At 41.2% G+C, this 26,416-nt stretch overlaps 1 protein-coding gene across 7 annotated transcripts in view; it reads right to left on the minus strand.

The window, feature by feature from the left end:
* Positions 1 to 26,416, minus strand: part of GOLGA4 (golgin A4) — a 267,321-nt gene that overhangs the window by 74,699 nt on the left and 166,206 nt on the right. For all 7 annotated transcript variants that reach the window (XM_073630579.1, XM_073630577.1, XM_073630578.1 and 4 more), the window contains 2 exons: positions 21,932 to 25,818; positions 16,518 to 16,639 (listed from right to left, as the gene is read on the minus strand). In XM_073630579.1, the coding sequence (XP_073486680.1) occupies positions 16,518 to 16,639; positions 21,932 to 25,818 (4,009 nt within the window). The remainder of the gene's footprint in view (positions 1 to 16,517; positions 16,640 to 21,931; positions 25,819 to 26,416) is intronic.

Consider the following 26,416-nt stretch of genomic DNA (forward strand, 5'->3'; position numbering starts at 1 on the left):
ACGGGGGGGGGGGGGGGTGATTGGGGGGGATCGGGGGGCGATCGGGGGGGGGGGGAATCGGGGTGTTTAGTGTGCCTGGCATGTTCTACTGTGTGTGTGTTGTGCACTCACATACCTGTCTTCTCTCCTCGGGCCGGAACGGAAATTACCGAGCCGAGGAGAGATGACATCATTTCCTTTGCTGCTGTTTAGCATACAGCAGCAAAGGAATGATGTGATTGGCCGGCGGCGATCGCGAGGGGGGGGCCACGAACGGATGGCCTCCCCCTCACCTCTGATCGCCGCTGGACAAAAGACGACCGCCTCGGGCACCGGGGGGGGGTGCGATCGGACCCCCCACCCGCGGAAGGCAAATCACGTATATGTACGTGATTTTGCCTGTCCGTGCCACCTTGCCGACGTAAATCGGCGTGAGGCGGTCGTCAAGTGGTTAATCACCTCTGCGGTTATTTCTTGCTCTATAAACAAAAAAAGAGTGACAATTTTGAAAAAAAGCTATATTTTTTACTTTTCTGCTATTAAAAATATCCCCCCCCCCAAAAAAAAAAAAAAAAAAATATAAATATAAATATAAATATATATATATATATATATATAAATTCTTCCAGTTTGGGCCAATATGTATTCTTCTACATATTTTTGGTGAAAAAAAAAATCGCAATAAGCGTATATTGATTGGTTTGCGCAAAAGTTATCGCGTACAGGCAGGCGATTCAGTTAGCTGCAATGTATTTAATATAGATATACAGTCAGTTTCGTATATTATATATATATATATCCACTGTATCCAGTTTAGCTAGATCTGACTGCAGTCCGTTCCTGGTGTACTGTTTCTAATATACTTCAGGCAGGCAGGTGATTCAGTTAGCTGCAGTGTATTTAATATATATACAGTATCTCACAAAAGTGAGTACACCCCTCGCATTATTATAAATATTTTATTATATCTTTTCATGTGACAACACTGAAGAAATGACACTTTGCTACAATGTAAAGTAGTGAATGTACAGCTTGTATAACAGTGTAAATTTGCTGTCCCCTCAAAATAACTCAACACACAGCCATTAATGTCTAAACAGCTGGCAACAAAAGTGAGTACACCCCTGAGTGAAAATATCCAAATTGGACCTAATTAGCCTTGTTCCCTCCCCGGTGTCATGTGACTCGTTAGTGTTACAAGGTCTCAGGTGTGAATGGGGAGCAGGTGTGTTAAATTTGGTGGTATCGCTCTCACTCTCTCATACTGGTCACTGGAAGTTCAACATGGCTCCTCATGGCAAAGAACTTTCAGAGGATCTGAAAAAAAAAAGAATTGTTGCTCTACATAAAGATGGCCTAGGCTTTAAGAAGATTGCCAAGACCCTAAAACTGAGAGGCAGCACAGAGGCCAAGACCATACTGCAGTTAAACAGGACAGGTTCCACTCAGAACAGGCCTCGCTGGTCGACCAAAGAAGCTGAGTGCACGTGCTCAGCATCATATCCAGAGGTTGTCTTTGGGAAATAGACATACGAGTGCTGCCAGCATTGCTGTAGAAGTTGAAGGGGTGGGGGATCAGCCTGTCAGTGCTCAGACCATACGTCGCACACTGCATCAAATTGGTCTGCATGGTTGTCATCTCAGAAGGAAGCCTCTTCTAAAGATGATGCACAAGAAAGCTCGGAAACAGTTTGCTGAAGACAAGCAGACTAAGGACATGGATACTGGAACCATGTCCTGTGGTCTGATGAGACCAAGATAAACTTATTTGGTTCAGATGGTGTCAAGTGTGTGTGACGGTAACCAGGTGAGGAGTACAAAGACAAGTGTGTTTTGCCTACAGTCAAGCATGATGGTGGGGGTGTCATGGTCTGGGGCTGCATGAGTGCTGCCGGCACTGGGGAGCTACAGTTGATTGAGGGAACCATGAATGCCAACATGTAATGTGACATATTGAAGCAGAGCATGATCCTCGCCCTTCGAAGACTGGGCCCCAGGGCAGTATTCTAACATGATATTGACACCAAATTCACCTCCAAGACGACCACTGCCTTGCTAAAGAAGCTGAGGGTAAAGGTGATGGACTGGCCAAGCATGTCTCTAGACCTAAACCCTATTGAGCATCTGTGGGGCATTCTCAAATGGAAGGTGGAGGAGCGCAAAGTCTCTAACATCCACCAGCTCCGTAATGTCGTCATGGAGGAGTGGAAGAGGACTCCAGTGGCAACCTGTGAAGCTCTGGTAAACTTTATGCCCAAGAGGGTTAAGGCAGTGCTGGAAAATAATGGTGGCCACACAAAATATTGACACTGTTTTGGACATTTTCACTTGGGGTGTACTCACTTTTGCTGCCAGCGGTTTAGACATTAATGGCTGTGTGTTAAGTTATTTTGAGGGGACAGCAAATTTACACTGTTTACAAGCTGTACACTCACTACTTTACATTGTAGCAAAGTGTCATTTCTTCAGTGTTCTCACATGAAAAGATATAATAAAATATTTACAAAAATGTGAGGGGTGTACTCACTTTTGTGAGATACTGTATACAGTCAGTCTCGTGTATATATATATATCTAGATCTGACTGCAGTCCATTCCTGGTGTACTGTTTCTAATATACTTCAGGCAGGCAGGTGATTCAGTTAGCTGCAGTGTATTTAATATATATCTCTACACACACAGTCTCGTATATTATATATATATATATATATATATATATATATATATATATATATATATATATATACACATCCACTGTATCCAGTGTAGCTAGATCTGACTGCAGGCTGTTCCCAGTGTACTTTTTCTAATATACTGTCAGGCAGGCAGGTGATTCAGTGAGCCGCAGTGCATAAAATATATATATACAGTCTCCTACATGTACAGTCATGGCCGAAATTGTTGGCACCCCAGAACTTTTTCCAGAAAATCAAGTATTTCTCACAGAAAAGTATTGCAGTAGCACATGTTTTGCTATACACATGTTTATTCCCTTTGTGTGTATTGGAACAAAACAAAAAAAAGGGAGGAAAAAAAAAAAAGCAAATTTGACATAATGTCACACAAATCTCCAAAAATGGCTGGTCAAAATTCTTGGCAACCTTAACTTAATATATGGTTGCACACCCTTTGGAAAAAATAACTGAAATCAGTCGCTTCCTTTAACCATCAATAAGCTTTTACACCTCTCACCCGGAATTTTGAACCACTCTTCCTTTGCAAACTGCTCCAGGTCTCTCTTATTGGAAGGGCGCCTTTTCCCAACAGCAATTTTAAGATCTCTCCACAGGTGTTCAATGGGATTTAGAACTGGTCTCATTGCTGGCTACCTTAGAACTCTCCAGCGTTTTGTTGCCATCCATTTCTGGGTCCTTTTGGACGTATGTTTGGGGTCATTGTCCTGCTGGAAGACCCAAGATCTCGGACGCAAACCCAGCTTTCTGACACTGGGCTCTGCAGTGCGACCAAAAATCCTTTGGTAATCCTCAGAATTCATGATGCCTTGCACACATTCAAGGCACCCCATGCCAATGGCAGCAAAACAACCCCAAAATATCATTGAACCTCCACCATATTTCACTGTAGGTACTGTGTTCTTTTCTTTGTAGGCCTCATGGCCTCATTCCCTTTTCGTTAAACAGTAGAACGATCTGCATTACCAAAAAGCTCTATCTTGGTCTCATCTGTCCACAAGACGTTTTCCCAGAAGGATTTTGGCTTACTCAAGTACATTTTGGCAAACTGTAGTCTTGCTTTTTTATGTCTCTGTGTCAGCAGTGGGGTCCTCCTGTGTCTCCTGCCATAGCGTTTCATTTAATTTAAATGCCAACGGATAGTTTGCACTGACACTGATGCTCCCTGAGCCTTCAGGACAGCTTGAATTTCTTTGGAACTTGTTTTGGGGCTGCTTATCCACCATCTGGACTATCCTGCATTGCAACCTTTCATCAATTTTTCTCTTTCGTCCACGCCCAGAGAGATTAGCTACAGTGCCATGTGTTGCAAACTTCTTGATAATGTTGCGCACTGTGGACAAAGGCAAATCTAGATCTCTGGAGATGGACTTGTAACCTTGAGATTGTTGATATTTTTCCACAAATTTGGTTCTCAAGTCCTCAGACAGTTCTCTTCTCTTTCTGTTGTCCATGCTTAGTGTGGCGCACACAGACACACAATGCAAAAACTAAGTGAACTTCTCTCCTTTTCATATGCTTTCAGGTGTGATTTTTATATTGCCCACACCTGTTACTTGCCCCAGGTGAGTTTAAAGGAGTGTCATATGCTTGAAACAATCTTATTTAGCCACAATTTTGAAAGGGTACCAAGAATTTTGACCAGCCCATTTTTGGACTGACATTATATCCAATTTGCTTTTTTTCCTCCCTTTTTTTGTTTTGGTCCAATACACACAAAGGGAATAAACATGTGTATAGCAAAACGTGTTACTGCAATACTTTTCTGTGAGAAATACTTGATTTTCTGGAAAAATTTCTGGAGTGCCAACAATTTCGGCCATGACTGTATATATCCACTGCATTCCAGTCTAGCCAAGCCTATATCTGACTGCAGGCCATTCCTGGTGTACATTTTCAAATATACTTTCAGGCAGGCAGGCGATTCAGTGATCTGCAGTGCATTAAATATATATACAGTATCTTACATATATATATATATATATATATCCATTGCATTCCAGTCTAGCCAAGACTATATCTGACTGCAGGCTATTCCTGGTGTACTTTTTCTTGTAAAATTCAGGCGGTGTTTTGCTAATAAAATTTTACAGCATGTCTGGAAGGCCACCAAGGAGAGGCAGATGCTCACAGGCCACTAAAAGAGGGCAAGCAGGCTCTGTGTCTACAGCCAACAATGCAGGTTGTGGACACGGTGCATCCTCAGCACGTGGCCGTGGGGCACGCATGTCCTTTTTTTCTGCAGCTGGCCGTGTTGATCCACAACATGCAGAAGAGTTGGTAGAGTGGATAACTAACCTGTCCTCATCCTCTGTCACCCAGGCTCAGAGTAGTTTGCCTGCCAATGCAGCTGCCAAAGCGGCCTATACCATCAGCTCAATGTCATTAGTCAATCCTTCCCTAACCCCACCATCATGCACGGAGGAGTCCCCCAAACTGTTCGACCACAGTGTCGGGTACATGCTACAGGATGATGCGCAGCGTTTTGAAGGCTCCAATGATGGTACTGAGGTTGAGGAAGGCAGTAACGTGAGCCCAGAGAGAGGGGGTGCCCAAGGAGGACAAGAAACTGGCAGTCATGTTCCCCCTGCTGCAGCATACTGCCAGGTTTGCTCCAGTGACGAGGAGGGAGGGGATGATGAGGTCACTGACTCTACGTGGGTGCCTAATAGAAGAGAGGAGGAGGAGGAACAGGCGCATCTCCAACGAGGCAGGATGCCCTCCAGGGGGCAGCTTAAGGGCAGCCACCCGACTGCTTCACTCCGCAGAGCTCCGCATGTGCAGGGAGCTGCTGACTCCCCGCGTATTTTGAAAAGTTCTTTGGTGTGGGCCTTTTTTAATACGTGTGCAGCAGACATACGTGTGCTGTTTGCGACATATGTCTGAAGCGTATCAAGCGTGGCTAAAACAGATTAAAAGTAGATAAAATTTTTCTAATTTTATCATCATTATCCTCAGCATTTTACCTTTACAGCTGTACTTATTTATATATCACTACCGATATTATCCCCAGCATTTTGTTATCTCATGTCCTGTGTGCTGACATATGTATATAGATTCTGCTTGGGCACCACATGCTTGACCAGACATATGTCGACCTCCCATGCAGTCCGTTGGCAACAAAGACCCACACCAAAGAACAAGGCGGACCTCTCCTTGCTTCTTATCAGCTGGGATCTCCAACCCCACTATACCTTCTGTCCTCTCAGAAACCTGCACTGACAGGAATGAAGGTGTAGAATTAGGTATGCCAAGTACTTGCAGGCAATCTGGTATTGCTACACCAACATCCAATTGTAGCAGGCAAATTTCCCTACCCCAGTTGCTAAACCATCAAAAGATATTCGGTCCCAGTCACCCACATGCTCAGTGGCTAAATGCTAGCTTGGCTAAATTGCTAGCACTCCAACTGCTGCCTTTTCAGCTGGTAGACTCTGTCCCTTTCATGAATTTGTGGAATGTGCGGTACCTCAGTGGCAGGTTCCCAAACGCCATTTCTTTTCACGGAAGGCCATTCCGGCTCTCTACCGGCATGTGGAAGGCAATGTCTTGGCCTCAATGGACAGGGCGGTCAGCGGTAAGGTGCATATTACCGCTGACTCATGGTCCTTTCTTTCACGGCGCACTGGGTAACTGCTGGCAGCTGGGAAGGATGCAGGACAGGGTGCAGTATTGTTGGAGCTTGCTCCGCCACCACGCCTCCAAAATGCTAGTAGTGGTGATTCTGCCACACCTCTCTCCTCCACCCCCTCCTCCTCTTCTTCCTCTATGGCCTCTTCCTCTGCAGATTTGTTCTTGAAACCAGCGGTGCTCCATAGACGTTCAAGGGCTACGCAAACACTCAGGCAAAAAGATGCCATGCGGTGCTTGAGTTGGTCTGCTTAGGGGACAGGAGCCACACTGGGGCAGAGATTTTGTCAGCTCTGCAGGGGCAGACTCAGAGGTGGTTGACGCCACGCCAGCTTTAGCCAGGAATGGTGGATTGTGACAATGGCACCAACCTCCTCTCTGCCCCCTGACAGGGACACTTGACTCACGTTCCCTGTTTGGCTCATGTCCTTAATTTGGTGGTGCAGGTACCCGGGCTTACAGGATCTCCTGAAGCAGGTCAGGAAAGTCTGTGGGCATTTCCGCCGGTCATATAATGCCAGTGCTCGGCTGGCTGACCTTCAAAAGGAATGCAACCTGCCCAAGAACCGCCTCATTTGTGACACGTCCACCGGGTGGAACTCAACGTTGGCAATGCTGCAGCGGCTGCACACGCAGCAAAGGGCCATCAATGAGTACCTTTGTGAGTATGGCACCAGGACAGGGTCAGGGGAGCTTGGCTTTTTTTTCGCAACGCCAGTGGCTACTGATCAAGGATGCATGCACTGTCCTGTCACCATTTGAGGAGGCCCTGAGAATGGTGAGCAGTGACAGTGCATACATCAGTGATACAGTTCCTCTTGTCTTCCTGTTGGAGCACACGCTTTGTGAAATAATGGACAGGGCACTTGAGGCAGAACAGAGGGAGAAGGAGGAGGACTTCCTTACCTCTCAAGGCCCCCTTTATCCAGACAATATTCCTGCGGGCCCGCCAATCACACAGGAAGAGGAGGAGGAGGAGGAGGGGGGTTGTGTCAGCATGGAGGTGGAGCCTAGCACTCAGCATCAGCAGCAGTCTTCAAGGGATCGTTTTCAGTCCCCAGAAACCCATTGACTTGTACGTGGCTGGGAGGAGGTGGCTGTGGATCATGTCATCCTTAGTGACCCAGAGGACTCCAGATTGAATGCCTCAGCAAACCTTCACTGCATGGCCTCCCTGATCCTGCAAAGCCTGCGAAAGGACCCTCGGATTCACGGTATCAAGGAGAGGGATCATTACGGGCTGGCAACCCTTCTTGATCCACGTTACAAGGGTAAGGTTGCGAAATTTATCCAGGCTTCGCAGAGGGAGCAGAGGATGAAACATCTTTGGGAGGCCTTGCATAAAGGTTTGTGCAATGCGTTTCCAGAGCCTGGGAGGTTACAATTTCCTGGTCCTCCTGGACAACGTGTTGCTGAGGCTTCGGTCAGTCACAGAAGGAGCGGTGGAGAAGGTGGCCGTCTGACCGATGCGTTCAGACAATTCTTTAGTCCGCAGCCCCAAGGTCTGATCGGTTCCAGCAACCATCGCCAACGTCTGATTTACATGGTGCAGGAATACCTAGGGGCAAGATCAGACTTGGAGACCTTTCCAACCAAAAATCCACTGGGTTACTGGGTCTTGAGGATGGATCACTGGCCAGAGCTTGCACAATATGCAATTGAGCTACTGGCCTGTCCTGCATCCAGCGTTCTTTCTGAATGTACATTCAGTGCTGCTGGAGGCTTTGTAACCGATAACAGAGTGCGCCTGTCCACAGACTCAGTTGATCTGCTCACCTTCATAAGAATGAATCAGTCTTGGATCACCAGCTACCAAGCACCTGATGCTGATGTAACCAATTCATTTTTCTATGAATGTGAGATCCCTTGAAGACTGCCTATGCTGAGTGACTATCCTGTTATGCTGAGTGACTATCCTATTCCTCCTCAATGTTCATGTTGATAGCTTCTAAGAACATTTTTGTTTCAGGGCACCACCACCAGTGCCTAAAGCCCAATTTTTCTGCACCTGTTTAACAGGGGCATATAATTATAATTTTTGCTGTAATATTTCGCAGCAGGGCTCGTTCTTGCACTCAACTAGAGTATCTGTGAGGGGTTGCATTGTTGTGGCACCACCACCAGTGCCTAAGGCCCAATTTTTCTGCCCCTGTTTAACAGGGGTGTGTAATTACAATTTTTGCTGTAATATTTTGCAGCAGGGCTCATTCTTGCATTTAACAAGAGTATCTGTGAGGCTTTACGGTGTTGTGCCACCGCCAGTGCTTATGGCCCAATTTTTCTGCCCCTGTTGAACAGGGGCATGTAATTACAATATTAACTCTAATATGTCACAGCAGGGCCCGTTCCTGCGCCCACCAAGAGTAACTGTGAGGGCTTACAGTGTTGTGGCACCACACCACCAAACACCCATTTTTTCTGCCCCTGTTCAACAGGGGCATGTAATTACAATTCTTGATATAATATTTCACAGCAGGGCCCATTCCAGCGCCCACCAAGTAACTATAAGGGCTTACAGTGTTTTGGTACCACCAACACCTAAGGCCCAATTTTCTGCAGAGTATATAGGGCAGGCCGTATAGTATATACAGGCGGTCCCCTACTATCAAACATCCGACTTACAAACAACTCCTACTTACAAACGGAGGAAGACAACAGGAAGTGAGAGGAAATCTACCCCTAGGAAAGGAAATTCTCTCCTGTTATGCCCTGTACACACGATCTGACTTTCCAACGGAAAATATGCGATCGGAGCTTGTTGTCGAAATTCTGACCGTGTGTAGGCTCCATCAGACTTTTTCCATCGGAATTTCCGACACACAGTTTGAAAGCTGGATCTAAAATTTTCCGACAACGAAATCCTTTCACGTAAATTCGTGTAGACAATTCCGACGCACAAAGTGCCACGCATGCTCAGAATCAAGCAGAAGAGCCATACTGGCTATTGAACTTCATTTTTCTCGGCTCGTCGTACGTGTTGTACGTCACCGCGTTCTTGATGTTCGGAATTTCTGACCAACTTTGTGTGACCGTGGGTATGCAAGACAAGTTTGAGCCAACATCCATCGGAAAACATTGCGATAGATTTTGTTGTCGGAATGTCCGATCGCATGTACAGGGCATTAGAGTTAATATGGGAAAAAGGGGTCTCCACTGATGCTTTATCACCAATCCTTGTTTCCCTAATAATCCCAAATTTTCAAAATCCAATTGTCATTGGGACAGAAAGCGAGGTGAACTCTTCTGAACAGGGGCACAGACAGCAAAATAAACGTTAGAGGGTTGATAACCCTTCCCTATGTTATCCAAAAAGCTTCAATTCCTGTTGGTAATTCAAGAAAAACTTGCCACCACTCAAAATACCACCACTGCGCCACAGGACAGGAGACCTATCTAGAAGCTGCCATTTTAAAAGAAATCAAATGTGAGCTGTATTTTAACCACCTGTCAAAGGAAAATTATATATATGACAATAAGCAAAAATAGTGGCACTAAATGTATGCTGAAGCAAGTGTTTGATCACCCCCAGGTAACATATAACTAAAAAACACTAAATAAACATGTACATAGTGAATAAAAATAATCAAGAATAATAAAAACTGATTACACCCTGTGATAAGTGAAAAAATAAAAATGATCAAAAATAATTAACGCAAAAAAATAGTCCATAAAGTGTTCAAATGAATCCAGAATCGATGTGACATCTTCCTATTCCATCCACCACACCAGTGTATCAGTGGTTCCACTCCCCTAAAGAAACGCACTCACCGAATTCCAATGCCTACACTCTCGTGTTAGGCTAAGACGCTTTTAAACGAGTATCCAAATTCCAACCGTGTGCATCAAATAATTCTCCACATGTAAATAATAAAAGTGCACCAATAGTGTAATAACGTAAAAAAACAGTTTATTAAAATACACTTTAACTCTTCAACCTTTGCACTCACATTGTGGAACTATAAAATCAGCAAAAGTGATCACAGCAAGACCTTCAATCTCTCCAAAGCAGCGGATCTTGTGGTCACGGCGGACCCGAGGTGTGCAGGCGTGTAAACAAATCTCACCCCTTCCTTGGTCCTGGATCTCAACTCGCTCATCCACTTCCTAGTCCAAGATTGGACTAGGAAGTGGATGAGCGAGTTGAGATCCAGAACGTGAGTTCAAAGGTTGAAGGTTTAAAGTGTATTTTAATAAACTTTTTTATGGTATTACACTATTGGTGCACTTTTATTATTTACATGTGGAGAATTATTTGATACACACGGTTGGAATTTGGATACTCGTTTGAAACCCTGTCTATGTGGTTTAAAAGCGTCTTAGCTTAACACGAGATTGTAGGCATTGGAATTCGGTGAGTGCGTTTCTTTAGGGGAGTGGAATCACTGATACACTGGTGTGGTGGATGGAATAGGAAGATGTCACATTGATTCTGGATTCATTTGAACACTTTATGGACTATTTTTTTGCGTTATTTTTGATCATTTTTATTTTTTCACTTATCACAGGGTGTAATCAGTTTTTATTATTCTTGATTTTTATTTTTCACTATGTACATGTTTATTTAGTGTTTTTTAGTTATATTTCACCTGGGGGTGATCAAACACTTGCTTCGGCATACATTTAGCGCCACTATTTTTGCTTATTGTCATATATATATAATTTTCCTTTGACAAGTGGTTAAAATACAGCTCATATCCAAAAAGCTTAAAAATTGATTTTTTGGCTGGAGCTACACTTAAAAAATGTACCTGTTCCAAATTACAAACAGATTCAACTTAAGAACAAACCTACAGTCCCTGTCTTGTTTGGACCGCCTGTATACTGTTGTTCAGAGTATATACGGCCTGGGGGCCCCACACCTTTTTTTTTTTTTTAATTTGGATGCGGGGTTGCCAGGACCCGACATTACATTACAGCCACAAGCAGTTTTAAACTTTTATTCCTTTAGAAATGTCATTTTGTGCAGGGACTGTTCTAAACACGCGCCACTTTACAGGCATACTATCGTCACCCCCAGGTACGATATTTAAAGGAATATTTCACTTTTATTTTTTTCACTTTAAACATTATTAAAATCATTGCTCCAGAAAAAAACTGACGTTTTTAAAATTTTTTTTTTGCATGGATACATGTCCTCTGGGGCAGGACCCGGGTCCCCAAACACTTTTTAGGACAATAACTTGCATATTAGCCTTTAAAATTCGCACTTTTGATTTTTGACGTTTAGGTCCCATAGACTTTAACGGTGTTCGAATGTTCTCGCAAACTTTTGGTCCGTTCTCATGTTCTGCCGCAAACCGAACCGGGGGGTGTTCGGCTCATCCCTACTAATTACTAGTAATCTTGCTATACAATCATACATACAGACACACTTACCCACACAGATGCATTCATACATACAGTGCCTTGAAAATTGTATTCATAGTCCTTGAAATTTTCCACATTTTGTCATAGTACAACCAAAAACGTAAATGTATTTTGTTGGAATTTTATGTGATAGACCAACGTGGCACATAATTGTGAAGTGGAAGAAAATGATAAATGGTTTTCAAATTGTTTTACAAATAAATATCTTTAAAGTGTGGCGTGCATTAGTACTCAGCCCCCTTTACTCTGATACCTCTAACTTAAATCTAATGGAACCAACTGTCTTCAGACGTCACCTAATTAGTAATTTAATCTCAGTATATATACAGCTGTTCTGTGAAGCCCTCAGAGGGTTGTTAGAGAACCTTAGTGAACAAACAGCATTATGAAGGCCAAGGAACATACCTGACAGGTCAGGGATAAAGTTGTGGAAAAGTTTAATGAAGGACTAAGTTATAAAAAAAATATTCCAGCTTTGAACATCTCACGGAGCACTGTTTAATTCATCATCCGAAAATGGAAAGAGTATGGCACAACTGCAAACCTACCAAGACATGCCATCCACCTCAACTAAGAGGCTGGGCAAGGAGAGCATTAATCAGAGAAGCAGCCAAGAGGCCCATGTTAACTCTGGAGGAACTGAAGAGATCCACAGCTCTGGTGGGAGAATCTGTCCACAGGACAACTATTAGTTGTGCACTCCACAAATCTGGCCTTTATGGCAGAGTGCAAAGAAGAAAGCCATCATTGAAAGAAAGCCATAAAAAGTCCCGTTTGCAGTTTGCAAGAAGCCATATGGGGGAAAATTATGGCTCTCAATTCCAACTGTCACTGACATCATGGTTCTCCACTGATGACCAGGATCAAATCAGAGGGGTACCTGATTATGTGATCACATTTTGTCAACTTAAAATATAAACAAAGCAAAGTTTTTTTGCTTTGTATGTCCTTAAAAAATATATAAAAACTATTAAGGTGTGCACATTAGTTACAGAGTTATTGTCAAGATAACCCATGCATGCCAATAATGATAGCATTTCGAAGGATGGGAGCACTACACCAGCCTTGTATAAGATTTTATTTTGTAATAGCCAATGTGTTTCCGGGGCTCAGCATTCCCCATTCATCAGGGCTAAAAACAGGATGATGCAGGCACTTGGATTGGAAAGCAATTCAAGTGCCTGCATCATCCTGTTTTTATTCATGATGAAGGGGGAGTGCTGAGCCTCTGAAGCTTGTTGGCTGTTACAAAATAAAAATCTTTTAAAAAGTCTGAACAAGCTGGTGTGGCACTCCTATCCTTCCAAAATTTCAACAAACTCTTCTAGGGGTCCAGCAAGACCCCACAGTTGCTGTTAAGCAGCCCCTAGCACCACAAACCCCCCATCTCGTTAAAACACATCTGCATAAGGCTCAGTACTCCTACATTACAAAGATGATGTTAAAATTAACCTGTTGTAGAACGGCAGCTTACTGTGTTTGTTGTGCCACATCCAGTAATGAAGCTAAACAAAGAAAAGAACCCCCTAATGGGGGACTTTTAAGGCACATAAAGTTAAAAAATATGGTAATAAAAATATAATTTATTCAATTCCAACATTAAAAACACTATCATAGTGTAATAGAGATTACATGGAACACATGACAAACATTTTATACACAATTGAGGAATACTCTTGCACCCGATGCGTTTCGGAGTATATGTACCTCCTTCCTCAGGGTGGGTGTGAGCAAAAAGCAATTATATTCTAAAAGGGTATATGGGAAAGAAACTGAAAAAAAATTAGTATCAATATTCAAGCAGATATATAAGTGTAACGATTCTAATTTTGTCTCCATGTTCCTTACACTTACATTGTTATAGAATATTGTTGACTTGGCATTTCATGTGATTAAAATTTAAAAACAGTAAACAACAGGGACACGGTCTGTCAACCATAAAAGTTCTTGGTTCCAAAGAAGAATATTGGTTATCGATTTAAGTATTCTTGAGTTGTTTTATCATGCTCAGATGAGAGGTGAAATATAGGATTTGTTCAAACAATAGTGGGGGAGGGGGGTTGAATCCTCCCTTGGCCTTCCAAAAAGGAGAAAAAGGAGGCCAGTATAGGGCGTAGTAATAAAGTGTTTCTGAGGATACACTGAGGCCGAGAGGCAAATCCTGCAAAAAACATAGTAAAAGGACTGTATCATGTCTACTTAAAAATTAAAAGCATTGCTTTTATTTTTATAACAGCAATAGTTGTGTGTGTAAGCGATAAATCATACCTGCAAATTGTTTATCGGTCCAGTGATTAATGTTGTCATTATATAGGTGGTAACTGTAACAGTGACAGATAAATAGATCACTTATTAAATTGATTGATAATTTTTAGTAAAAACATCTCAGATGCATTAACGGATCTACTATATTCCCATAAGTTTTTGGACAAGCTAAATTTGTGTGTTGATTTTTATGTATTAAATATTTGGAGGTAGCAAAGCGCAGGTAAGAAACTTCTCTTCACTCTGACCAATATTGCTTTAGTTGTGTGCTATGCATAACTCTAAAGCCAACACTATACGCTGTTTCACTTAAAGCGGGGGTCCACCTATCTATCGTTTTTTTTTTTTTTTGAGTTCATTCACAAACTTTTCTTCTCAGCATTACATACTCACATATTGTGTGTAATATGTCCGCCTGTGTCAGATTTCGTCGGAAAGAATAACTTATATTATTCACTGCAGGCGGTTTCCATCTTCATTGTGGGCATTTGAAGCCCACAAGCATTTATTTCCTGGATGTGGTGAATGCTGTGCTCCCAGCATCCACCGCTCGTTCCCGCACATGCTCAGTGGCATCCTGGGAAGCCTGAGACTAGCTCCCAGGAGTCTGGGAGAGGCTAGAAACACGCCTACTCCCACGGGAGGAGAACCAGGAAGTGCAAAGAAGAATAGAAAAATAAAAGGTAATTACGGCGATTTAAATTTTTTTAAACAGCATGTCAGCATCTAGGCAAGGAAGAGAATACATACAGATATTGTTCAAAATTTGGGTGGAACCCCGCTTTAAGGAGAATTGTCACCTTACCTTAGGCAATTTTAATTGATTGTTAATACCATCATAAATCTTTCATTATGGTTCAGCGCTTTGCTACCTCCAAATATTTAATAAATAAAAATAAACACACAAATTTAGCTTGTCCAAAAACTTATGGGAATATAGTAGATACGTTAATGCATCTGAGATGTTTTTACTAAAAATTATCAATTTAATAAGTGATCTATTTATCTGTCACTGTTACAGTTACCACCTATATAACAACAACATTAATCGCTGGACCGATAAACAATTCGCAGGTATGATTTATCGCTTACACACACAACTATTGCTGTTATAAAAATAAAGGCAATGCTTTTCATTTTTAAGTAGACACGATACAGTCCTTTTACTATGTTTTTTGCAGGATTTGCCTCTCGGCCTTAGTGTATCCTCAGAAACACTTTATTACTACGCCCTATACTGGCCTCCTTTTTCTCCTTTTTGGAAGGCCAAGGGAGGATTCACCCCCCTCCTCCACTATTGTTTGAACAAATCCTATATTTCACCTCTCATCTGAGCATGATAAAACAACTCCTCAAGAATACTTAAATTGATAACCAATACTCTTCTTTGGAACCAAGAACTTTTATGGTTGACAGACCGTGTCCCTGTTGTTTATTGTTTTTTTAATTTGAATCACATGGAATGCCAAGTCAACAATATTCTATAACAATGTAAGTGTAAGGAACATGGAGACAAAATTAGAATCGTTACACTTATATATCTGCTTGAATATTGATACTCATTTTTGTCTGTTTCTTTCCCATATACCCTTTTAGAATATAATTGTTTTTTGCTCACACCCCCCCCTGAGGAAGGAGGTACATATACTCCGAAACGCGTCGGATGCAAGAGTATTCCTCAATTGTATATAAAATGTTTGTCATGCGTTCCATGTAATCTCTATTACACTATCATAGTGTTTTTAATGTTGGAATTGAATAAATTATATTTGTATTACCATATTTTTTAACTTTATTTATGTGCCTTAAAAGTCCACCATTAGGGGGTTCTTTTCTATGTTTAAAATTAACCTGGGCCAACAGGCATTTATGCCTTTTTGTCAAGAAATTAATAACTTAAAAAAATGCGTTTGGTGTGAAATGTTGCTGTGATCCATGAGACTGCATCCCAAATGTGGAGATCGCCCATGCTCCAAAACTGCAGTAATAGTTGGCAAGCTTCTTACGAAGGTTATTCATATGTTCAGTGATTTTCTTGACTCTTTCTTGATGTTTTTTTTAGGCCATGTTCACATAGGGTGTACTATACTGTATACCTGTGCAGGGCTGTTTTTACCCACACAGGCAGCACAGCTGTTCCGTCCATTCCGTCCCATTATGTCAATTGCCAACAGTGTTCCAATATGACAGCCATGTGATTGCATGTGTGTGTGTCCCCAAACTCACACTGTCTGCGGACAGGAACATTCACCCAGATGTCCTACTGGGACAATTGACATCACAGGGGCTACCTGCATGGGGATGTACAGCCCTACAGGGGCGTATGGTATAGTACACCTCGTGTAAATGAGGCCTTACCCAAATTTTCACCATGTAAAGATATCCAATTGACATCAATCTGATGTTCAGTAACAGTTAATATAACTGCATAAAGCTAAAAGTGATTGATTTGTGGGCTACCCAGAAGTCAGCCCTAGCAGGATGATCAGTTTTTGTAAATAAATATGTAGTATGCTAATCAGCAAGGCAAAATATTAGGAACTACAACCAGTAATAAAGAACATGGGATAAAATGTATGCGTACCTATTGTCTCCTGCACAGCAGTTTCAATCTCACGTTCTTTCTGTGCCATCTGTGTATTGAACTCCCTCATTAGTTGTTTTAAAGTGGAATTGTGCTTCAATTCTTGATCTTCCTGCTCATGTCTAGACAAAAGAAAAATGTATTAAGAGTCATGATGTGTGGCGTTAACAAGGAAAATGTAAACCACTGCACTGTAAAGTTCAACTAAAAACAAACTAATCATCCCCAAAAATCTGTCTCATCTCCAATAATATATCAAAAATATTTTTTTTTTCAAACAAATTAGTGCGTTCACAAGCTTTATCACTTTCTAGACCCAGTAACATCTTTAGAGGATCTGCTCACATCTCTTAAAATGATTCTAAAGGCTATCGGTTTTTTTTTAACCTTAATGAATTCCCTGTACCCACTAACTGTTCCATCCCCCCAAGCGTGCCCCTTCCCCCAATCCCTGACCACATAACTGCCTCCTCCCACTACCCAGTGCTGTTCTCAGCTGCATCTCTTTTCTCTTCACTTCCTGCTTTCACAGGAAACAGTAGCAGTGCTGATGTCAGTAAAATCCTGTAAGGAGGGAGTGGAGGGTTAGGCCAAACCATGCTATGTGTGTCTATGGACGCGCACACAGCCTGGCTCGGGAGCACGCATGCACGGGTGCACCCATAGCACAGTACTTACCCGCAGGAAAGAGAGAACAGCTCCAGAGGGGGACCACCAAAGAAGAGGTAAGAGGCCGCTCTGTACAATATTATTGCACATAGCAGGTAAGAATAAACTTCATTAATTTATTTTTAAATAAAGAAATTAGCCTTTACAACCACTTCCATTGCAGTGACCAGTGAGAAGAATCAGAAAGAAGCTCTAAACAGGTGTTCCTGCTGATATAGATGCGCTCTTCTGGGCTAGAACTCCCAAGAGCCAAAATGCTATTCCATGATATAGTAAGGGTGAATCTAATGACACCAGCCTTAGCCCAGAGGATTATAGAGGCCATTTGCCTGAGAGTTAAGCCACTGGCAGGATTGTCATCCATACTGGAAGTTATAAATAGACAATACTTTCGCGCCCGTGGTAATAAATATGGAAAAATTAATAAATAAATATGGTAAGTGTAAAAAAACACACAAAAAAACACAACAAAAACACAAAAAGTCACAAATACAAGCTGCTCCCCTAATTTGAATGAAACAATCAAATAAGTAATGGTGTACAGTAGGGGGCGCTAGAGACCTGAAAACATATGTATCTGCCAATAGATACACACACCAACTATATCAACCACAGTGGATTAAATAGTGCTGTTTGTGCTAAACTGAAATTATATCAAATACATAGTTTATAATAATGAATATAAAGAATGAAGTGAAAAGTGATATTAAAATCAACAAAATTCTTAGTGCAAATGTGATAAATGAAATCGTGATGTTTGATTGTCCCAATCCATTGAAAAGATCAGAGCAAACAGTTGAAACCAACATCAAAGCAGACACATGGATCCTCAAAGATGCAACAATTCTTGCGATGATATAAAGATTCCGTCACCCAAGAGGAAAAAACACCTGAAGATAATAGATATCTGCTTACCAGATACCAATGACTTCTTTAACTAAAAAGAAAGTCATTAGTGCTTGTACAGGGTTGTGCCTGTTCACATGAAGGCTGGAAGGCTGGATGGTACTTTAGGCATAGATCCCTCCCGTCCCATTCATTCAGGATAGGAAATATGAGAAACAAAAGGGAATCTCCATAGCGTAAAACCGTTTAATGTATAAAAATAGAGAACAATAAAATAGCCAATTGGCCTCTTACATTGATCGGTGCCTACCCGGCACTGGGACTGCTTGCATGTCAGGGTGAATGGAGTCAGGAACCCTTCGCATCACATCGCACATGCGGCGTGCGTTCCGGAACGCACGCCGCATGTGCGATGTGATGCGAAGGGTTCCTGACTCCATTCACCCTGACATGCAAGCAGTCCCAGTGCCGGGTAGGCACCGATCAATGTAAGAGGCCAATTGGCTATTTTATTGTTCTCTATTTTTATACATTAAACGGTTTTACGCTATGGAGATTCCCTTTTGTTTCTCATATTTCCTATCCTGAATGAATGGGACGGGAGGGATCTATGCCTAAAGTACCATCCAGCCTTCCAGCCTTCATGTGAACAGGCACAACCCTGTACAAGCACTAATGACTTTCTTTTTAGTTAAAGAAGTCATTGGTATCTGGTAAGCAGATATCTATTATCTTCAGGTGTTTTTTCCTCTTGGGTGACGGAATCTTTATATCATCGCAAGAATTGTTGCATCTTTGAGGATCCATGTGTCTGCTTTGATGTTGGTTTCAACTGTTTGCTCTGATCTTTTCAATGGATTGGGACAATCAAACATCACGATTTCATTTATCACATTTGCACTAAGAATTTTGTTGATTTTAATATCACTTTTCACTTCATTCTTTATATTCATTATTATAAACTATGTATTTGATATAATTTCAGTTTAGCACAAACAGCACTATTTAATCCACTGTGGTTGATATAGTTGGTGTGTGTATCTATTGGCAGATACATATGTTTTCAGGTCTCTAGCGCCCCCTACTGTACACCATACTGGAAGTTAGCCAGCAGACATGGCTGAAGTGTAGAATTACAAGCCTTGTGTGCAGATTGCAGGGGTAAAGACAAACACAAGCTTGTACTGCAAAATTGAGGAAATTCAACATGACAAGTAACATTTTTGACTTCATGGGTTTAGAGCATGGACCTCAGGAGATTGAACACTGGTAAAACAATAAGAACAGCTCAGTATAACCCTTCCCACTCCCATCGAACAGTACAAGATGAGTATTCAGGTACACTGGGACGTCCAAAAGGTAGTCCAAATGAGGAGTGGGAAAAAGAACAAACCCTGTAGCAAGGATTTTTTCAATTCCAGTGTTTAACTTGTGACCCACAATACCAGGGCAATCTTGTTTCTGCTGGTGAAGTCTATGGTTCCTCTTGATCCATACTGCTAGAATGATGGGTTCCAACAGTCTTGGGTTTCTGGAACTTCCTTGAGGGACATGATTAGAATCACAATCCTCATGCAAAAATGGAAGGTGGGGTTGGCTTCTGCACTGTAGAAGAAAAAGTTTGGACAGGGCTGTGCCTAAGATCAAGCTTAGATACTCTTAAGTAATTACATGGTTCTCTGTAGGGACTTGTGCAGGAACTTGGACTTTGACAGAGCCTGAGTCAACTACTCCTTCAGAAAAAAGTTGACCAGATATCCCAATATGGGGATGCCCTGGGAGGAAAGCAGAGCAAGAAAAGGAGCTAGCACCTTAGTAAAGACCCAAGTTATAGTGAACATGTCAAAGGTTAGGAAAACAAATTGTTTGCCAACAGTAAACAACGCAGGTAGCACTGATGTGCCGGGAAAATGGGGCCATGTAAGTAGGCCTTTACACACACATGAACTTTAATTGCATGCTAGTTTTAGTCCGTAGGGTTAAATATAGAGTTGGCCCACCCTTTGCAGCTATAATAGCTTCAACTCTTATGGGAAGGCTGTCCACAAGGTTTAGTGGTGTGTGAATGGGAATGTTTGACCATTATTCCAGAAGCACATTTGTAAGGTCAGGCACTGATGTGGACAAGAAAGCCTGGCTCGCAGCTTCCACTCCAATTCATCCCAAAAAGTGTTCTAATTGGGTTGAGGTCAGGACTCAGGCTAGTCAAATTTTTCCACCCCAAACTCGCTCATCCATGTCTTTAAGTACCTTGCTTTGTGCACTGGCCCAAATCATTTGGTGGAGGGGGGCTTATGGTGTGAGGTAATTTTTTAGGGGTGGGGCTTAGCCCCTTAATTCCAGTGAAGGGAACTCTTAAGGTGTCAGCATACCAAGACATTTTGGACAATTTTATGCTCCCAACTTTGTGGGAACAGTTTGGGGATGGCCCCTTCCTGTTTCAACATGACTGCACACCAGTGCACAAAGCAAGGTCGTACAAGCAATGAACTATTGATTTATTTTTGATGCATGTTCATTTATGGTCTTTAATATCAAATTCATGATTTATTATGCATGTGATTTGAGGTGCATCTGTGCACTGGATTGTGAGTATTTAAAAGGGATAGCACTCCCATTTTATGTCCATTTATCTTGTATTCGGATATTAGAGTGCTGCTGTTCTGATATTTACACAGAATGCAAGATTTATTTATTTTTTACACAAAAGTGGGCATCCTTGGTGTCCACAGAGACCAGTCCATAATGATCTCCAATTGACCATTCTAACTATCATTACAATGATATCATCATAATCAAAGCGGTGATGGCCAACAGATGTTACTCCACTCTGACAAGTGGGGACACCCTATTATGGTGAGGAGGACTTGCCTGCAGACTTGAAGGTTCAAGTCTTTCGGTGGAATGGAGTTTCAGGTTTTGCCCTGGACCTACCAAAATGGACTCTTTTTGGCCTTAGGAGTAGAGGGCTTCCCAGATGGAGATTTTCATTTTCCAGGATTGTCCAGGGACATGAGTGGACTAGGAGTGTAAGAGGTGCTTCCTGATGCTGCACTACACTGCACTGATGCTCCACAATCCAACATTTGAAGCAAAGGGTCCTTCACATATGTACTGAAAGGAGGCCAATTCTGGAGATCTGGTACATAATCATAATATCAGCTAGCTCATCAACACTACATACAGAGAATAAATGAGCGTTACCGAGTTCTATACATTGTCAGAAAGAGATCTACTCAGCTGTCAATCAATTCCTGGTTATAAATATGAGATGATAGCGTGCATAATTTTCACAGTAAAGAGAAGATTTTAGCAGGGGTGTAATTACACCTCCCATCATCATCTGCTCGAAGAACACAATAGAGTAGGGCCACAGGCAGAAACTCCTTTTGCTGGAGGTCAGACGGATCCATTAGGATAGGCACAGGATCCTAGAACACAACCTTGGACCACACAAGTAAGGTCTGGCAGATGGACATGGTTGCAATGGCAGGTTGCAGTGAAAGACCTAGTGGAAGAATAAGGCCCTAGAAAATGTTTCTAGCCTTAACACCACCTAAATCAAGAGCCAGGCTAGATTACTACAATTACGCTGCCTAAAGGCCTAACAACTGCTGCAACATCAGTCAGTCACACATGGAGTGTACTGTTTTCACTAAGTTGGCAGACTGACAAACATACATTATGAGAAACAGCAACACCACATATTAGGATTGTTTACTTTAAGCTGATCCAATGCCAGAGATTCCAACCCTTCCCCAAACAGGCTTTAAGGTGCAGAATTTTACCAGCAGCAATTAAGAAGAGCAAGTGTTAAACTCATATTTAGGAAAATCCTCAATATTGCAAAAAACGAATGAGTGTCACAGTAGAACTACACCTAAATTCTTCAGACTTACTTTATTTTTTGCTCGGTTTCTTCAAACAGCTCTTTCTTTACCAAATCCAACTCTTGATTATGTTCCTTTCGTAAAGTGCGCATGTCTTTCTGCAATTTGGTTACTTCCTTGCGGAATTTCTGTACTTCACCTTCGGCTCCTTGAAGCTTTGTTTTTAGTGCATTCTCTTGAGACTGAATTTCATCAAAAAGCACTTGTAACTCTTCACATGTCTTTGTTTTCTCCTCCAATTTGTCCAAGCAAGCTTTCAGCTCTGAATCTTTGTCAGTTAATTGTTCCTGTAAAGAAAGTAAAACTTCCTGATGTTTGGAAGACAACTGCTTAATTTTTAGTTTTTCTGCTTCCATCTCATTTACCATGCTTGATTCTCTCTCTTTAAGATTCTGCTCAGTTTCAGAAAGCTTTTTCTGGATATCCTCCAGAGCGTCTTCCAGTTCTTTCACTCTCCTTTCTTTCAAAGTTATATCTCTTCTAACATTTGCTAATTCGCTTTCTTTGCTATTGTATTGCTCTAACAACAATGAATATCGTTTTTCATATTCTTCTTTTTCTTGGTGCCACCCTACTCGAACCTTTTGGCATTCTGTTTGAACCTGATCTCTTAGCTCATTAAGCTGAATTTCCAGATCTTGCTTAGATTTTTCCTTCTCTTCCAACTGAGATGTTAGCTGCTTCTTGATTGAAGCAATTTTCTGCTCTGCTTTCTTCTTTAATTCTGCTATCTTTTTAGTGCTTTCAGCAGCCAACTGTTCCTCAAGTGATTTCAGTGCTTTTTCTTTACTTTCTGTCAGCTCTGCTTTCAATGCTTCCCACTCAGACTGTCTCTTGCTAAAATCTTCTTTCAAGCTTGAAATTTCCTGGTGTAGTATGATTACTTGTTGTTGAGCTTCTATGGAGTAGCCATCTTTTTCTGATGCAACAGTTTGAATCTGTTCAAGCTGCAGTTTTAATTCTTTCTTCTCTATACTTTGATGCTCAATCTGCCTATCTATTTCTTGCATTAAACAAACTTTTTCATTTGCAAGTTTGGCAAGCTCAGCATTCATTTCTTGAATTCTTGAACTTTGGCTCTCCAACTTGGAGGCCAATTCTGTCTCCCTTTTGCTTAGCTCTTTTGCATTCTTACTCTGATAATTGTTCAAGTCTTCTTTAATCCTGCATATCTGGTCATCTTTTTCTGTTAGTTGGTTATTGACCATTTCAATTTTTCCTTGTAGTTCTTTAATTGTTTGATGGTTTTGTGTGAACTTAACTTCAGCCTTTTTCTTCCACTCTTCCAACTTATTTTTCAGCGTGCCTGCTTCTTCTGCATAACGTGTTTTTTCTTTACTTATTTCCTCAATTTTAGATGTTAAACCTTGGATCTGATTCTGAAGGTGCTGCTGGCTCTCTTTGTGCTGTGAAGTAAGGAAAACTATGGCCTTCTCCTTTTCTTCTAAATCCACACTGTTCTCAAGCTTCAGCTTAAGTTCATTAATCTCTCCATCTTTTTCTTTTAAAGCAGCAGTCAGAGATGTAACAGAGTTGATGTTTTCTGAAAGTTGTTTTCTTAGCTCTGTGATGCAAGATTCTTTTTCATCAGCAACCTTCTGCTGATTTCCTCCTTCTTTTTGTAACATCTCTTTCTCCATAACAAGAGCATCCAATTCATCCTTCATAACCAATATCACATTTTCTTTTTCCTGCAAATGCTGGGTAGCCTGGGTCAGGGAAAGGTTTACAGAAGAAAATTCTTTATTTATTTGTTCAAGCTGAGTTTCTAAATCTTGAATCGTAGCCATATGTTTTGATACAGATCCTTGAACTTTAAATATTCCATTTTCACAATGTGTAATCCTTGGAATCAACCTGTTTACTTGATCACTATATTTATTACTGAGTGCCACTGTCAAAGATTCTAACAGTGAAACGATTTCTTTGTAGTGTAATTCAAAATTATTTTCCTGTTCACGTAACAAGCGACTGCACTGAGATTCTTTTTGTAAGAGCTTATCTGCCATTTCTTTATTATGACAGGCCTCAAGTGACTGACATTTTCCTTCAGCTTCTTGCAATTTACCAAGCAGTTCATTAGTTTTGCCTTTACCCTCCTCTACCTCTGATCTAAGCAAATTCAGCTGCTCTTCAAGCACCATCTTTGCATCCATCAAGGTAGTATATTTGTTTTGCAATATTTCAAGCTGAGATTTAAAATTATTTTCACTATTAGTTAAGACTAAAACCTGAGCAGATGCCTGATTTAGCAGCTCTTGTAATTCATTAAAGGAGATGCTTAATTTATTTTTCGCTTCCTTCAGTTCATCTATCTGTTTATCCGCTTCTTTCTTTTCTTTGCTCAAATTAGTAAACTGCTGTTTAATTTCTACTATCTCTTGCTCTTTTTCCTGAAGTTCAAGCTCATGCTTTTCTCTCAGTTCTTCTGCATGCTGGCTAAGCTTGCTCTCCCAGCCCTGAATAGTCTCCTCCATCAGTCGCTGGTGAATCTCATTGATACTTTGTATCTGCTCCTTGTGGTTTTGCCCCAGCTGAGACATTGTCTCATTAATTCCTTCAGAGCTGGCTTGGGCCATTTCCAGCATTTTCTCATTAAACTGCTTTTCTTTATTATTGAGTTCAACTTGTTTCTTTTCAAGCTCCTCTTTCATCTTACTTTCCAGCTCCAAGTATTTCTTCTTGGAGGCCTCTTGAATTTCTTTAATTCTTTGCTTCATTTTTTCAATCCTATTATTTTGTGTTTTAGTTTTTGCTTGGTGTTCTTCTTGCAAAGATGCCATTTTCTCTTCTTTGGAAGACACATTTTGATTCAGTTCTAAAATAATTTGACCATGTGTTTCTTTGAGCTTCAAGTTTTCATTCTCTTTTTCAAACACAATTCTGTTCAAGTCTTCTATCTGACACTTATACTCATTTATCTTGGTCTCAGACTGCAATGTAAGAGCATTGATTTGGCCGTTCATGTTCGTGGTTTGCTCTTCAATCTGTAATGAAAGGTTCTGCACCTGCTCCTTAAAAGAATCCAACTGTAAAGTCAAATTACTACATGCCGATTCTTTTTCTTTTACCGAATCTTTCAGATGAACATTCTCCTGGGTCACAGCATCTATCTTCTCCTGCAGTTCTGCTAGCCGAGCCTCAAAAGCTTCTGCATCTTCCTGCATCTTCTTCAGATGTAAGCATTGTAATTCATTTAACTGAGAAGAGACAGCCTTACAATCAGCTTCAGCTTTTTCCAGAGTTTCACTAAGTTTCTGCTTTTCTGCTTGAATATTTTCAAGGTCTTTCTCCTTACCATGCAACAAAAGTTTAAGACCATTAATTTCTTCCTTCAAATCTTTTTCTACCCCTTGAGTTAGAATTTCTGTTTCCTTTTCAATTGTACCGATTTGCACTTGATGCTGCTTCTGCAGCTCATTCAGTTGAGCTTCATAATCCTGTTTCATCTCATCCATCTTATTTTGACAAGCCAAAAGCTTCTGTTCCATCTCCTGACGGAGTTTAAAGGCTTCAGACAGTTCAGATGAGAGGGCTTCCAGCTCTGTTTGCTTTATGTCTAGTTTCTCCAAGGTCTTCTCGTTCATTTCTTCGATATGAGCCTGAAACATTCGCTCTTTCTCTTTCAGCAGCAGATCACGTTCTTGCTGAAACTGCTCTTTCTTCTCAATAATGCTGGCATCATGTTCTTGTTTAATACGTTCAAGTTTCTCTTTCAATAACTTTTCATATTCTTGACTATGAAGTTCAAGTTCTTTTTTGTGCTGCTCCATAAGTGTACTTATCTCTTCATTGTGCTTGTTTGTTTCACATTCAATCCGTGTTGACAATTCTCCTGTTTTGCTGTTACTGTCTTGTGAAGCTTTTGCAAGGAAGCTTTCTAGTTCAAGTATTCTCTGTCAAGATAGAGAAGTAGTAGGGTAAAATTGTATACATTTCCAACCGACATGTGCAAAAAAATAATAAAGCATGAATAATATGCATTAGACTAGCTTTAAAAATAATGAAAGCTAAACTGAACCAGCTAAATATATTTTGCGTGACATAAAACAAAAGGTGTGCAATGTCTTAACATTGGTTTTCCTTAGAAAACAGCCATATTCTGAGAAAAAAATCGTCTACCACCAGTATGCTGTAGAGAAGTATCTTTGCTCTGTGTAGAAGCAGTGGTTTCTTTGCAGAGGTCTGTCATAATTATTGCTCTACAGGCAGCAAAGCTCAGGGCTCCCAGCTGAAATGAGAGCTCTAACTCTGACTTAGTGGGGTGTGGATTTTATCTCTGTAGAAAGAACACTGCTTCCAGAAAAAAACAAGGGTCATTCTCTACAGCATGTTGGAAGGGAACAGGCCTTTCTATTCTGGTTAGAAAATAAACTATGCGGCTTTGCACAACTTATTTCACTGCTTTAAACTGTTGAGTTGGGTTTTAAAAGCAATAAAAAACCCAAAAGAAAACATTTATTATCTTGCAGCTTAACAATTCTTAGATGTGGT

The sequence above is a fragment of the Aquarana catesbeiana genome, linkage group LG05 (genome assembly GCF_042186555.1).
Source record: "Aquarana catesbeiana isolate 2022-GZ linkage group LG05, ASM4218655v1, whole genome shotgun sequence".
Taxonomy (NCBI): domain Eukaryota; kingdom Metazoa; phylum Chordata; class Amphibia; order Anura; family Ranidae; genus Aquarana; species Aquarana catesbeiana.